General features: G+C 43.4%; 1 protein-coding gene across 2 annotated transcripts in view; it reads left to right on the top strand.

Moving 5' to 3' along the window:
- Positions 1 to 12564, top strand: part of Scarb2 (scavenger receptor class B member 2) — a 54186-nt gene that overhangs the window by 24730 nt on the left and 16892 nt on the right. For both annotated transcript variants that reach the window (XM_027388426.2, XM_027388427.2), the window contains exons 3-5: positions 8393 to 8540; positions 9900 to 10088; positions 10711 to 10802. In XM_027388426.2, coding sequence (XP_027244227.1) covers positions 8393 to 8540; positions 9900 to 10088; positions 10711 to 10802 — 429 coding nt within the window. The remainder of the gene's footprint in view (positions 1 to 8392; positions 8541 to 9899; positions 10089 to 10710; positions 10803 to 12564) is intronic.

Below are 12564 nucleotides of genomic sequence, written 5' to 3'. Positions count from 1 at the left end.
GGGAAACTGAGACAGGAGGACAGTTGTTAAGTTCAAGCCAATCTGTGATGCATAGCAGGACCCTGTCTCAAAAAACTAGACAACAAAAGGATTAAATAGCGGCTAGAGGGATGGCTCAGTGTCTAAATGCATTTGTTGCTCTTGCAGAGGACCCATGTTTGATTCCCAGCATCCACATGGGGGCTCACAACCATCTGTAACCCTACTCCTAAGGGGATCCAGCATCCTCTTCTGACCCAACAAGCACGGCTCATGGTACACAGACACACATGCAGACAAAACACAGACACATAAAATAAAAATAAATGAAGTATTTGAAAAAAAAATCTAAAGGGCTAAATACAAGCCCCCTGAACCTTTCCTCTAGTTTCTAGTTCTTTGTTTGGGAAAGTGCTTTATAAGAAACCCCAGGCCACCCCACTCAAGGACAGAGTTGATTTTTTCCTATTCTCTGGGAGAACAATAAATGTCTCAATAGCTGCCAAATCACAGCTGAGTTCTCATCATGCTTCAGTTATCTGGAACCCCACCCCACCCCCCAACACTGTCGTATGCTGACAAACTGAGATGTCTCAGTTGGGACTCCAGGAAAACACACACACACACTCACACACACACACTATACATTTCTGATTTTTTGATATACTGGAAGGCCTGTGAAGAACACAGCATCTGTGAATACACATGGGAGAAGTGAATGAAACATTCTCAACTGTGGTTTAGAATCCATGGGACACAAGTGGAGAAACTGATTCAGACTGGAGAATATGAGTAGCTCAGCTGGAACCACAGGATCCAGTTGGGGATGGTCAAGGGTAGATTTGGGCAGGACCAGGTGCTGAGAATGAATGGCTGTTATGAGCAGACTGCAAATGCAGGTTGACGAATGCCCTGAGAGCTGGGTGTGGGGATAAACATGGCTTTTGAGGGAGTCATCAGACTTCTTGGTGGAGCCTGCTTGCCTGGGTTTGCTTCGTGGCGCCTTCAATGGGTCCGATGCCACTTGTGACTTGATGGTGCTGTTGTTTGGGCTGACAGACTGAGCATGCCACAGCACCTGCAGCAGCATTTGGCAGTTCAGTGAGTTCCATTCTTACAGGTCGGCTGGTACTTTTTGCTTTGTTTTTTCAAAATAAGAGTCTTACTGAGTGGCCCTGGCTGTCCTGGAACTCATTGTGTAGACCAGGCTGGCCTCTAACTCACAGAGATCTGGCTGCTTCTGTCTCCCAAGTGTTGGGATTAATGGCCTGAGCAACTCCTCCCAGCCAGGTCAGCTGACTCTTGCCCTCCTTGTGCCAGGAGGCCTGGGGCGCAGTGGGGGAGGACGGGGTGATGCCACCACTGTTTACTGTGGAGGGAATAGTGCTGGGAACTCTGAAAGGAGGGGTGGCTTCTGGGGCCCGCAGAGGCCTGGCTCATAAGTTTGCAGTTAGTTGAGTTAGCAAGTTATTGCTCGTTCAGTTTGAATATTCTTGGGAGACATGGCAGGTATGCACATGAAGAACCAGTCTGTCCAGTTTAAGGGATGTGGTGCCTCATTGGTGTTTTCTGAAGCTGGAGGTCTAGTGGCCAGAATCAAGTTGCCCCAGGAGCCTTCTGCTCAATGACACCTTCGCTTGTAATTTCTACAGATTTGTGGTAGCCGGTGGCTTTCTCAGCCTTTGGCAGACTTAACTGTTTTATCAAATATTTTTCCTATTTCTGACTGTTTCAAGAATCAAAGACAATTTGTCTAAGACCTGCTCAGTTGATCTTCATATTTTTGTTAAGTATTTGTTAAACATACAGTATCCCATTGTAAGCTGTCTTTTAGTGTTCCTTAGATTTTCCTTCATATTGCTCCTTTTTGTTTGAGGCTTATATGTAGGGAGTCACCCTAGCCCCGCCCAATAATCCTGGGGCAGGTACCAGGTGGACCTGGGGACTCGCCCATAAGGGCGGGGTGAAGGAAAGCCGGGATGACGTAAAGGGGGCTTCTTAAAGGACTGCACGTGGGGACGGGGCTCTCTCTCTTTGTTCTGGCTGCGCTGGCTGGGTTCTTAACCTAGCTCTGGCCTGTGTTTCACCCGGCTGTGCTTGGAAATAAAGAGACCTTAATCCAATACTTATATGACTGCTTTAACAGCAATTAAAAAAATTGTGTGTGCTAAATCTGAAGTGGGTTTGTTTTTTTTGAGAGAGGGTCTCTCACTTGACCCACTAGTTAGGCAAGGCTCTTTGGTCAGTGAACCCCAGGGATCTACTGTGTCTGTCTCCTCAGCATTGGGGTTACAAATGGGTGTCTCTATGATCTGCCTTTTTACGTGGGTTCAGGAGATTGAAATGGGGTCACCATTCTTACAAGGCAAGCACTTTCCCAACTGAACTATCTCTCCAGAACTTTTACCTTTTTTTTTTTAAAGATTTATTTTTATTTATGTGTGTCTCTGTGAGTGTATGCCATGGTGGCCGCAGAGGCCAGAAGAGGACGTCAAATCCCCTGGAGGTGGAGATACAGGTAGCTGTGTGCCACCTGATAGGGATTCTGGGAGCCAAAACAGGCATACCACTGAGCCAGCTCCCCCCCCCCCCCCCCCCCGCCGCCGCCCCCCCCACCCGCATCAAAGTTTACCTTAAAAGTCTCACTCTTCCTTTCCTACTTTTGGGGGAATGTGAATTAATAGTTATTATGGAAAGCATATGGAGGCCCCTCTAAAAAGTAAAAAGAGCTACACCATGTGATTTATCCATACAAAGAAAACAAGACCAGCAGGTTGAAGACATATCTGCACTTAAATGTTTATCTTAGAACCCTTCACAGTATCTCTTCTTGAATGGTGGTCTCTGGTGCTTCTCTGTGGATTCTTTGAGACAGATGACAAGGTATAAAAGCCCCTTTCTCAAGAGCTTAATGCAATGCCGCATGGTAAGGACTAATTAATGTTCCTAGGGACTTCGTGTGTGCTGGAGTGCTTTAGCTAAACCTTACATTTCTACTGTTTAATTCTCACAGCAATTCCATGAGACAGGCAGGTTGTCTTCACCACTTCACAGGTGAGGAAATAAAACAGACACTGCATGCCAAGGCATTGGTGGCGCATACCTTTAATCCCAACACTCGGGAGGCAAAGGCAGGTGGATCTCTGAGTTCGAGGCCAGCCTGGTCGACAGAGCAAGTCTACAGGACAGCCTCCAAAGCAATACAGAGAAACCCTGTCTTGAAAAATCAATCAATCAATCAATCAATCAATCAATCAATCAATAATAAAAACAGATGTCACAAGGAATAGGCTTAGGGGCTTACAGAGTGGGTCTTGGGCAACTTGGTAAGGCCTTGCCTTCAAAAGATAAAACGAAGCCAAAGAAACCAGGAGTGGCTTCTTAGTCCCACAACCAAGTGTCGGTGTAGACAAGACCGAGCAGAGCTCACCCTACATACCTATCCAGTGAACTGTCACTGATACCAGATCATGGTGAATTTCGGTAAAGAATTGGATGGGTGGATGAACCCGAATGGTTAACATGTGCTGCTTGCTTGCTTTCCTTGTGGTGTGTGGAGGCCTCGGGCAGGCTAGGAAAGTGCTCTTACAACATTGATCTGTGTTGTGTCCCCATCCCTAACTAACAATTTCCAAACAGCATTGCACAACCTAATCCGCCCAACATCGCAGAGGTGCTGGATACACAAGTGTTGATCTTTCCAGGGAATTAAAATTGCTCTTTCTTCCTGTGTGATCGGATAGTTTACAGCGTATACCTCAAACATTTCCTTCTTTTGTTTATGTTAGAGACAGTCTCGCTCTGCAGCCTGGGCTGACCTGGACTTGCCTACGTGTTCTAGGAAATTTTACAGCAATCCTGATTCTGTCTCTTGAGCCAGAGACTACAAGTGCTGTGGTCTTCTTTCTGTCCTTTCCTCCTCCTTTCTTTGTTTGGTTTTTGATGTTGTTTTTAACAGAGCTTTGGAATATGTAAACTGTGTAGCCCTGGCTATTCTGAAATTTCTGGATTCTTGGGTTCAATAATCCTCCTGCCACAGCCTCCCCAAGGTTAAAATTACATGCAAGAATCATCGCATCAGGCTTTTCATCCACTTTCTTTCTCTTCCCTCCCTCTCCCCCCTCTCCTTCCTTTCTTTCAGTCTCATCATAGCCCAGGTTGTCTTTAAACTTCAAATCTTACTGTCTCAGCCTCCCCAGAACAGGGACTACAGATGTGGCCCCACTCTTGGTGTTCTCTCTCTCTCTCTCTCTCTCTCTCTCTCTCTCTCTCTCTCTCTCATGACTAGATCCACCATGGTGATTAACAAACATTAAAGTATAGTCTGAGATTACTATTGTCTACTGAAAAACAGGGCGATCATACCAGGCAATTGGAAATACAATTCCTTGATTTGTTTTCTAGGCCCAAGATTGCTTTTGTTTCTGTTCTAAGCTGTTGTCTGTGTTTCTAGGTAGTTCTTTGGTCTTCTCTACTGTGGTTGGCAGTAATCTGATCCCTTCTTGCTGTCAGTCTGCAGTGTGCCAGCAATTTCACTGTTTCACATTGGCTTGCTGGTCTGCTGGTGACTGATGTATGTATGTGTATGTACACCCACATGTGTGTTGCTAAGCAGGTTTGTTGGTATTGTCAAAATCCCCTTTTCGTGTCTGTCTGAGCATTGCCAGAGCAAAAATTTTGGCTTCTTTGGCCTATCACATGCTGTTTTGAGAGGAAAGCTTCAGGCCCCCTCTTCCTCTCTCTCTCAGCAGAATGGAAGTCACATCTTTTTTGCATATACAGCATTCTGTAAAGGCCATGAGTCAGTGATGTCATAGCATGGTGGGTGGAGGACTCCACCCAGCTAAGGGAAGTCATGAGGTTGCCCTGAGTCGGCTGACCAAGTCAGTGTCCCACAGGAATAAAACTGGAAAGCCTTGGCTTTGACCTGTTGAACTTTATTAAGAAACCTAGTCAGGTTACAGGCTGAAATTGATTGGCATCTTTGTCCTCAGTTGCCCCTTAAACATCAGATTTCCACAGGGTAAACTATAAAGGCAACATGTTATATACATAAACATAAGTGAAGCAGACCTTAGCCTTGAGATTATTTAGGCCTTTAGGTTCATGAACTGGGATTTGAGAGCAGATGACAAATAAGCAAAATATGCTTAGCAAAGACCTTGATTTTAACATTAGGCAATGACTGAGTTGGCCCCTGGAGTTCTGGGACTATCTGAGTGACAGTTTCACTGGACCAGCTTCCTTTGCTTTCAACGAACTGATAATGTTTGGTCACTGTTCTGCTTCCTCAGTGGGATGTGGATCAGTGTGGGTACCTAGCAACCATCATCACCAAGTCCCCTGCAGATGGTCTGTCCTTGACCTTCACCTAGGGACACTCAGGAGGGAACCCTTCTGTGTGGGAACCATCTTTGGCTGAACAAGAGCTTGGCTTGGAAATCTCTTCTTTCTCCATCTTCTAACAATCACTTTGAATTATCTCCTGCAGATACGAGGTCAGATGACCAAGATTTTAAACCTGCTTGGTCCCCATGTTCTTTTCTCAGCCACAATGACCAGGTTGTGATTTTCAGAGGAGGAGTGTTTGCTCTCAAGCAAGGTCGGAACTGCTCCTTGGGAGTCAGGAGAACCTGTTGAAGGCTGTGAAGTAAGCTAACAGAGGGAACAACTTAGGAGGCAGGGCAGGCTTAAGGATCCAGGCTACAAGGCCTGGTGGGATACCCCTGGAATCCCAGTACTTAGAAGGCTGAGGCAAGATTGCTGGTTCAAGGACAGCCCGGCCTATGTAGGGAACCCCTGCCTTAAAATACAAAACCAAACAACCCCCAAAACAAGCTAAAGTTCTAAGTCATAGGAGTGGCCTTATCAGATCTCACAGGCCCCACCAGGAGGATGCTGGGCCTCCAGGATGTGTGTGTGTTGAAACACTGTGGTCCAGATGGAGAGGCCAGAGCTATACTGAGGCCCTCAGCACCCTGAGTGGTCCAGGACATCGAGGAATGGAAATCAGGCTGCCACCAGAAGAAAGGGGCTGTAACTCAGATAACAACAAAAGTCACTGCAGACCTCTGAACTTCAGACTATAAGTATGTTTGAAACAGCCATCTCCATCTGATGCATTATATATTCCTAGAAGACATGTGATTGTTTTCTCTCTCGTAATTATTTAAATTTGGCCTGTGTTTCAGCATTGGTTACATCCCACTGACATTTGTTAGTCACCACTCATCATCATTTGGATTCTCTCCAATCCTGTGAAGGGCCTAGTAAAGGTCCTTCATGGCTACTGTGTATAGTGCAGGGCTTAGCACTATGGGACATTCAAAGACTTGTCTATTCTTCTATTCTTGTGTATGCCCATTTATTACATGTGTTATGTTTTTGAAGAAAAAGAGGAGAAGAGGCGTATGAGACATGTTAACTAGTTTATTATAAGGCCCGGCAGAATAAGGGGACTAGGAGAGAAGAGGAACAGGGGTAATGGCTGACTGCCATGGCCGGTCGCCATAGAGAGGCAGAGAGGGCACGTAGGTGAGAGAGAGCGAAGAAGAAACAGAGAGAGAGTAGAGAGTAAAGAATAAAAGAGTAAAGAGAGAGCAGCAGGGAAGTTGGAACTTTTAAAGGGAAGACTGCACTTGCGCACTGAGGTTCCACGCATGCCCAGAGTCCTCACGCAGGCCGTAATGCGTGGTGGGTGATGTGATGGCACGTCCCTGTGCGTGCCCTGACTGTTGTCAGGGGGCGGGTTCTGCCTCTTAAAGAGATAGAGGCAGAGCCGATCAGCATCAAAGCCTGAACCTTTCAACATGTGCCTTTATTATTTTCTTATCTAGTCTTATTTTTTTGTTTGTTTTTTGTTGTTTTTCGAGACAGGGTTTCTCTGTGTAGCTTTGGAGCCTTTCCTGAAACTTGCTCTGCAGACCAGGCAAGAGCCTTAAACTCACAGAGATCCACCTGCCTCTGCCTCCCAACTGCTGGGATTAAAGGCTTGTGCCACCACTGTCCAGCCATTCTTATCTATTCTTATTTTAAATCTAGAAAGTATCAGACACAGGGGTGCATAGCTGTAATCTGAGTTCTCAGAAGGCAGAGGCAGGAGAGTTGCTATAAATTTGAGGACAGCCTGATCTGTATTGCGAGTTCCAGGTCAGCCAGAATTACATGGCAGGACTGTTGTTTTGTTTTTTAAATGTCATCAGCTGGCTTGCCATTTTATTGTTGACTACAAGGTAATTCCTTCACAATCTACACGACTTCACTCAGGTTTATAACCGAGTGCCTAAAGCAAGTACAATTAGCAAACTCTACAAATAGCAGATGGGTGAAAAAAAAAATCCCCAAGAACTGCCGAGGTCAGAAAGGGCCAGTGGAGGGAGGGGTCATGGCCCAGCTGCTAGGGGTCTTCTAATCTGTATGTGATTATAGAGTTTTAGATGACATTTTGTTAACTACATATGTAACTAAAGATTTTCTAAATAGATGTAGTGGCACATGCCTGTAATCTTAGCACTTGGAAGGCTGACACAGGAGGATTGCCCCAGTTGGAGGCCAACAAGGGCTACAGAGTAAAAGCCTATCTCAAACAAAACAAAAAGCTCCACCAAATTTAGAAAAAAAATATTGCATTAAAATAATATTTTATTTGGATTACCTTAGATACATCTTGCATTTCATACCTTCAGTGAATTCTTCCTCAAATTCACTCTAGGCCATATACCAAGCCCTGCCCCCTCCCTTTTTTAGACAAACTCTCACACTGTAGCCTGGAACTCACTACAGAGTCTGGACTGGCCGCTAACTCTCGGTCCATCAGCCTCCAGAGAGCTGGGATCACAGGCACAAGAAGTCATACCCACCCAGCCCAAGCACTTTGAGAGATGTGCTTTTAAATTGACGAAGTAATTTATAGTGTGTAAATATTTAATGATTAGCATAAATATTTAATGATTAGCTCTGACTAAATGGTATATTCATCATCTCAGATACTTGTCATTTCTTTATATTGGGAGCATTGAACAAACTTCTCATCTAGCTCCTTAGAAGTAATTATCAATGTCAACGATTGTTACCTATTATACTATACACCAACATCTTTCTAAGAGATTTTGTAATTTTGTAATTTTTGTAATTCAGGAAAGAGTTCATTGTTTGACTGTTATATCTCCCTGATTCTGGGAGGAAAAGAAAGTGGAACAATAGATTTTGAGAAGCGTTTCCTAGACCCTATCCCCTTTCAGCGTCTTGGCTCTAATCTGTAGTTTTTAAGAACTGAGTATCAACAGCCTACGTACATAGTCATTTTATTAGAAATGTTATATAGAAAAAATGTAACTTTAATACTGAACAGAGGGCTGGTTTGTTAATGTGGTATCTGTTTTCAAACAATGTGTTTGTTTGTTTGTTTGTTTAGGGAAATCAGGAACAAGGCAAACATCCAATTTGGAGAGAATGGAACAACCATATCGGCTGTTAGCAATAAGGCATATGTTTTTGAACGAAACCAATCTGTTGGCGACACTAATGTTGACTTGATTAGAACGATAAATATTCCTCTGTTGGTAAGTGGACCTCAAAGTATGGTTATCATGGGTTTGTGGAAGGAAAATGGCAAGCCTTATAGGTTCTATGTAATTTAAAAGCTATTATTTTATGATAAAATATAGATATGGGGGGCTTGTCTTGCTTAATGTGGTGAGTCCCTGAATTTAATCCTAGAACCACCATAAAAACAAACAAACAAGCATAAAATATGGACGTGCACAAAGACTTTATTTGTATGTGTTGGGGTGTGGGGGTGGGGTTGCTCCTGGCCTCCAGCTGGCTGTGTCAATCTCCTTTCCTTTGTCTTCCTAATCTTGAATTATAGGCATGCTCCAGTGGCAATGCCTAGCAAGCCTTTCATGTACATGTACTTTTATTAAGTATATAGATATAGACTTTTTCTGAGGTCAGTAAAACAAGGTCATTACAAAAGTTATTCAAAGATTAGGTCTCTGGGATTTTTCCTTTGGGTTCAGGATTAGCATTTATGCAAATAAGTAAGGAATTTTTTTTTTTTTTTTTTTTTTTTTTTGGTACTTATGCCATCCTGAGACTCAGGGTCTTTCTTTCTTGAAACTGGATCTCTTTTAGCCCAGGCTAGCCTTTGTTTTAGTGTGGTACTAGGGATCAAACTCTGGGCTTCCTGAGTAGTCCAGAAGGGGGTCAGGGGCTGCTTTACCCAGTGAGCCATATCCCTAGTCCTAATCCTCTGCACCAACTTCCTCTGAGGCTTCCACACTCTAGGAACCCAGTACCTTAAAGAGCACAGATGCTAAGTCTTGCCTTGCCCTGCTGCTAAAGATGTGGAGATTCAGTCACCAGTCTGCTCCAGGAGAAGTGGAGCCACCTGGTGGCTAAAGGTCCCTTTGCACTTATGGGATCTCTGTGATGTTGGGCATCATTCAGAACCCGCTAACAGGAATTCTAAAATCACAGTTACATTAAGGTGGATATGATCTGGTGGTCCAGGTCTGTAATCCCAGCTCCTTTCTGAGGTAAAAACTGAACAATTAAAAAGCTCAGACTGGGTTTCAGAGTCAGTTCAAGGTTAGTCTGGGCAACTTAGTGAGACCCTGTCTCAAAATTTACAAAAGGGGGCTGGGGCTTAGGATAGAGATCAGTGGTAGAGGGTTTGTCTACCATGCGCAAGGCCATGAAGTCCACACACACACACACACACACACACACACACACACACACACACACACACACACACACACAGAAAGGGCCATGGCTGAAATCTTACTTCACACACAGACAGGGAGGTCACTGGTTGGATTTTCTGTTTAGTTTCTGGCCCATTCTGCAGAGGGGCAGGCAGAGAGCTGGGTGGACATTTTGGAGGGGACACTGATTAATCTGCCTCTGCTCTGCAGACTGTTGTGGAACTGACCCAGCTGCCCCTGCTTAAGGAAATCATTGAGGCCATGCTGAAAACCTACCAGCAGAAGCTGTTTGTGACTCACACAGTGCACGAGCTGCTCTGGGGCTATAAAGATGAGATCTTGTCCCTCGTCCATGTTTTCAAGCCTGGAATCTCCCCTAACTTTGGCCTGTTCTACGAAGTAAGTTTTCTTCCTAGAACCTCTCCCCAGTTCACAAGCGGAAGAAAGCACACAAGACCAACAAGTGCATCTTGAGAATGGTTTTCTTCTAGGCAAAGACCAGCATTGCCTGGAGATCTAACTATGTTTAAAAGTCTGTGAAAAGTAAGACAGTGGTTTTGGAGGGGGGGTGGGCAGGGAAAGAAACAACAGTAAAACGTATAGTTGGAGATATATAAAATTGACCCCAGGAATTAAGTTAGGGGTAGGGCAGTCTGCTCATCTTCTGGCGTGTTACTGCCCAAGGTCTCACTCTCAAAGCATAATGCAATAGCATTTCACTTCCTCTCTTTTAGAGGGCAAGCCCTAAGGGTTAACAAAGTTAGAGGCTGTTCAAACACAATTATAAGCAAGCTTTAAATACAACTTCTGTGAGGGCATGGGTCCTGAAAGTCGAGTCTCACCAGCATTGCTTCCTTTGTTCTGGGAGAGCAGCCTGGATACGTGTTCCCTAGAATGTCCCACCTCACAGGAACACGGCTTTCACGGGGTAACTTAAGTATCATAGTATTTCAAAAGTGGTTTTTGTTTTAATGCTCATACTTTATCATTTTTTTAAATTGTAATGTTCACTTATTTTCAGAAAAATGGAACTAATGATGGAGATTATGTTTTCCTAACTGGAGAAGACAATTACCTCAACTTTACAAAAATTGTGGAGTGGAATGGTAAAACGTAAGTATAATAAGATTTTCTAGTGTAAGTTTTTCAATTTTCCATTTAAATAGAATATGCCTTTTCCCCCCTAATTTAATTTGGAGACATTGCCTGATGGTAGAGCATCTACCTACCAAGGATAATGTCTAAATAGGATCCCAGCAATGAAAAAGAAGTTTGTGTTTATCTTTTAGATAAAAATGTAAATGTTGTTAAAATTACTTTAAAAATCAAGATGAGGGGGCTGGAGAGATGGCTCAGGGGTTAAGAGCACTGCCTGCTCTTCCAGAGGTTCTGAGTTCAATTCCCAGCAACCACATGGTGGCTCACAACCATCTATAATGAGATCTGATGCCCTCTTCTGGCCTGAGGGCATGCATGCAGGCAGAACACAGTATACATAGTAAATAAATATATCTTAAAAAAAAAATAAACAAAATGAGGCACCAGGTGTTGGTGGTGCACGCCTTTAATCCCAGCATTCAGGAGGCAGAGGCAGGAGGATCTCTCTGAGTTCAAGACCAGCCTGGTCTACAGATGAGTTCCAGGATAGGTTCCAAAGCCACAGAGAAATTCTGTCTCAAAAAAACCAAAATAAATAAATAAAATATAATCAAGATGAGGGTAAAAATACCTTGAGAATTAAGTACTGACGATTTGTAGGCTTATCACAACCAGATATGAATAAGAAGCCATGAAGTAGCCGGTTTTCCTTGGTGGTTGTGGAATAATGTGTGGTAGCCGCAGTTAAACACTTTAAAATCAGTGTCCTTGGGTGGGAGGGGACAGCCCACCTCTCTTTTAACTTCCTGAGTGTGAATTGTTTATATTTCTTTTCCTAAAGGTGAAATTCATTTGAGTTCAGTAGTATATTTCAAATTAATACATTTTATTATTGCCTAATTTTTGTTTTATACCTACTTTTTAAAAATTCTTTTTACAGTAATAAGATGGTTTAGCCTTTTATATTCATGATGTAATTACAGATACATTTGTGATATATTATTTGACATGTTTGAACTTATTTTTACATTCTTTACTATGCTTAGATTTTCATGATTAATCTTTTTCATTTTTCTCACTTTTCCTTCCAAATAAGACAATAATTTTACTAGTTTTTTAGCATCCATCTCTTTGCACCTTGAGTTTATTTTACTTTTGAGACACAGTCTAACTATGTAGCCCTAGCTGGCCTGGAACTCCATATGTAGACCACAAGGATCCACCTGCCTCTGCCTCCTGAATACTGGGATTAAAAGATATATGCTGCCATGGTTATTTATTTATTTATTCATTTTTAAAATTTTGGTGGTATTGGTCTTTAAACTCAGGCTTTGTGTGTGCTAAAGCCTCTACCACTGAGGTATAGCCATGGCTTCTTTGTTTTATTTTTGGGATGAATCAAGCTCTCACTTTGTGTTCCAGCCTGGCCTGCAGCTTTTGCCCTCTCTGCCTGGCTCCTCGAATGCTGGAATTGTCACAGTGAGCCACCACAGAGGCTCTCCATTGACCTCTAGCATTTGTCTTGCCTTTGATCATCTGCAGTGCATCCAGATTTGGTTTATGATTCTGTTTGACCCTGGGGCACAATTGTAATCTAAGGCCTCTGGTCTTTCTGATTTGGGGAAACTTTCAACACTTAGCTATTTCACTGACTGGCATACACGAGTCTTGCTACAGGTGAAACTATCTATTCACTGACTGGTATATGCCGGAGTCTTGCTACAGGTGGTTGGGGCTTAGGTTCTTGGTATCTTAATCAAAGCATTGGAATAAGCAC

Source organism: Cricetulus griseus (assembly GCF_003668045.3).
Source record: "Cricetulus griseus strain 17A/GY chromosome 1 unlocalized genomic scaffold, alternate assembly CriGri-PICRH-1.0 chr1_1, whole genome shotgun sequence".
NCBI classification, from domain to species: Eukaryota; Metazoa; Chordata; class Mammalia; order Rodentia; family Cricetidae; genus Cricetulus; species Cricetulus griseus.
Note: the sequence above shows the minus strand (reverse complement) of the source record. Positions and strands in the feature narration are given on the sequence as shown.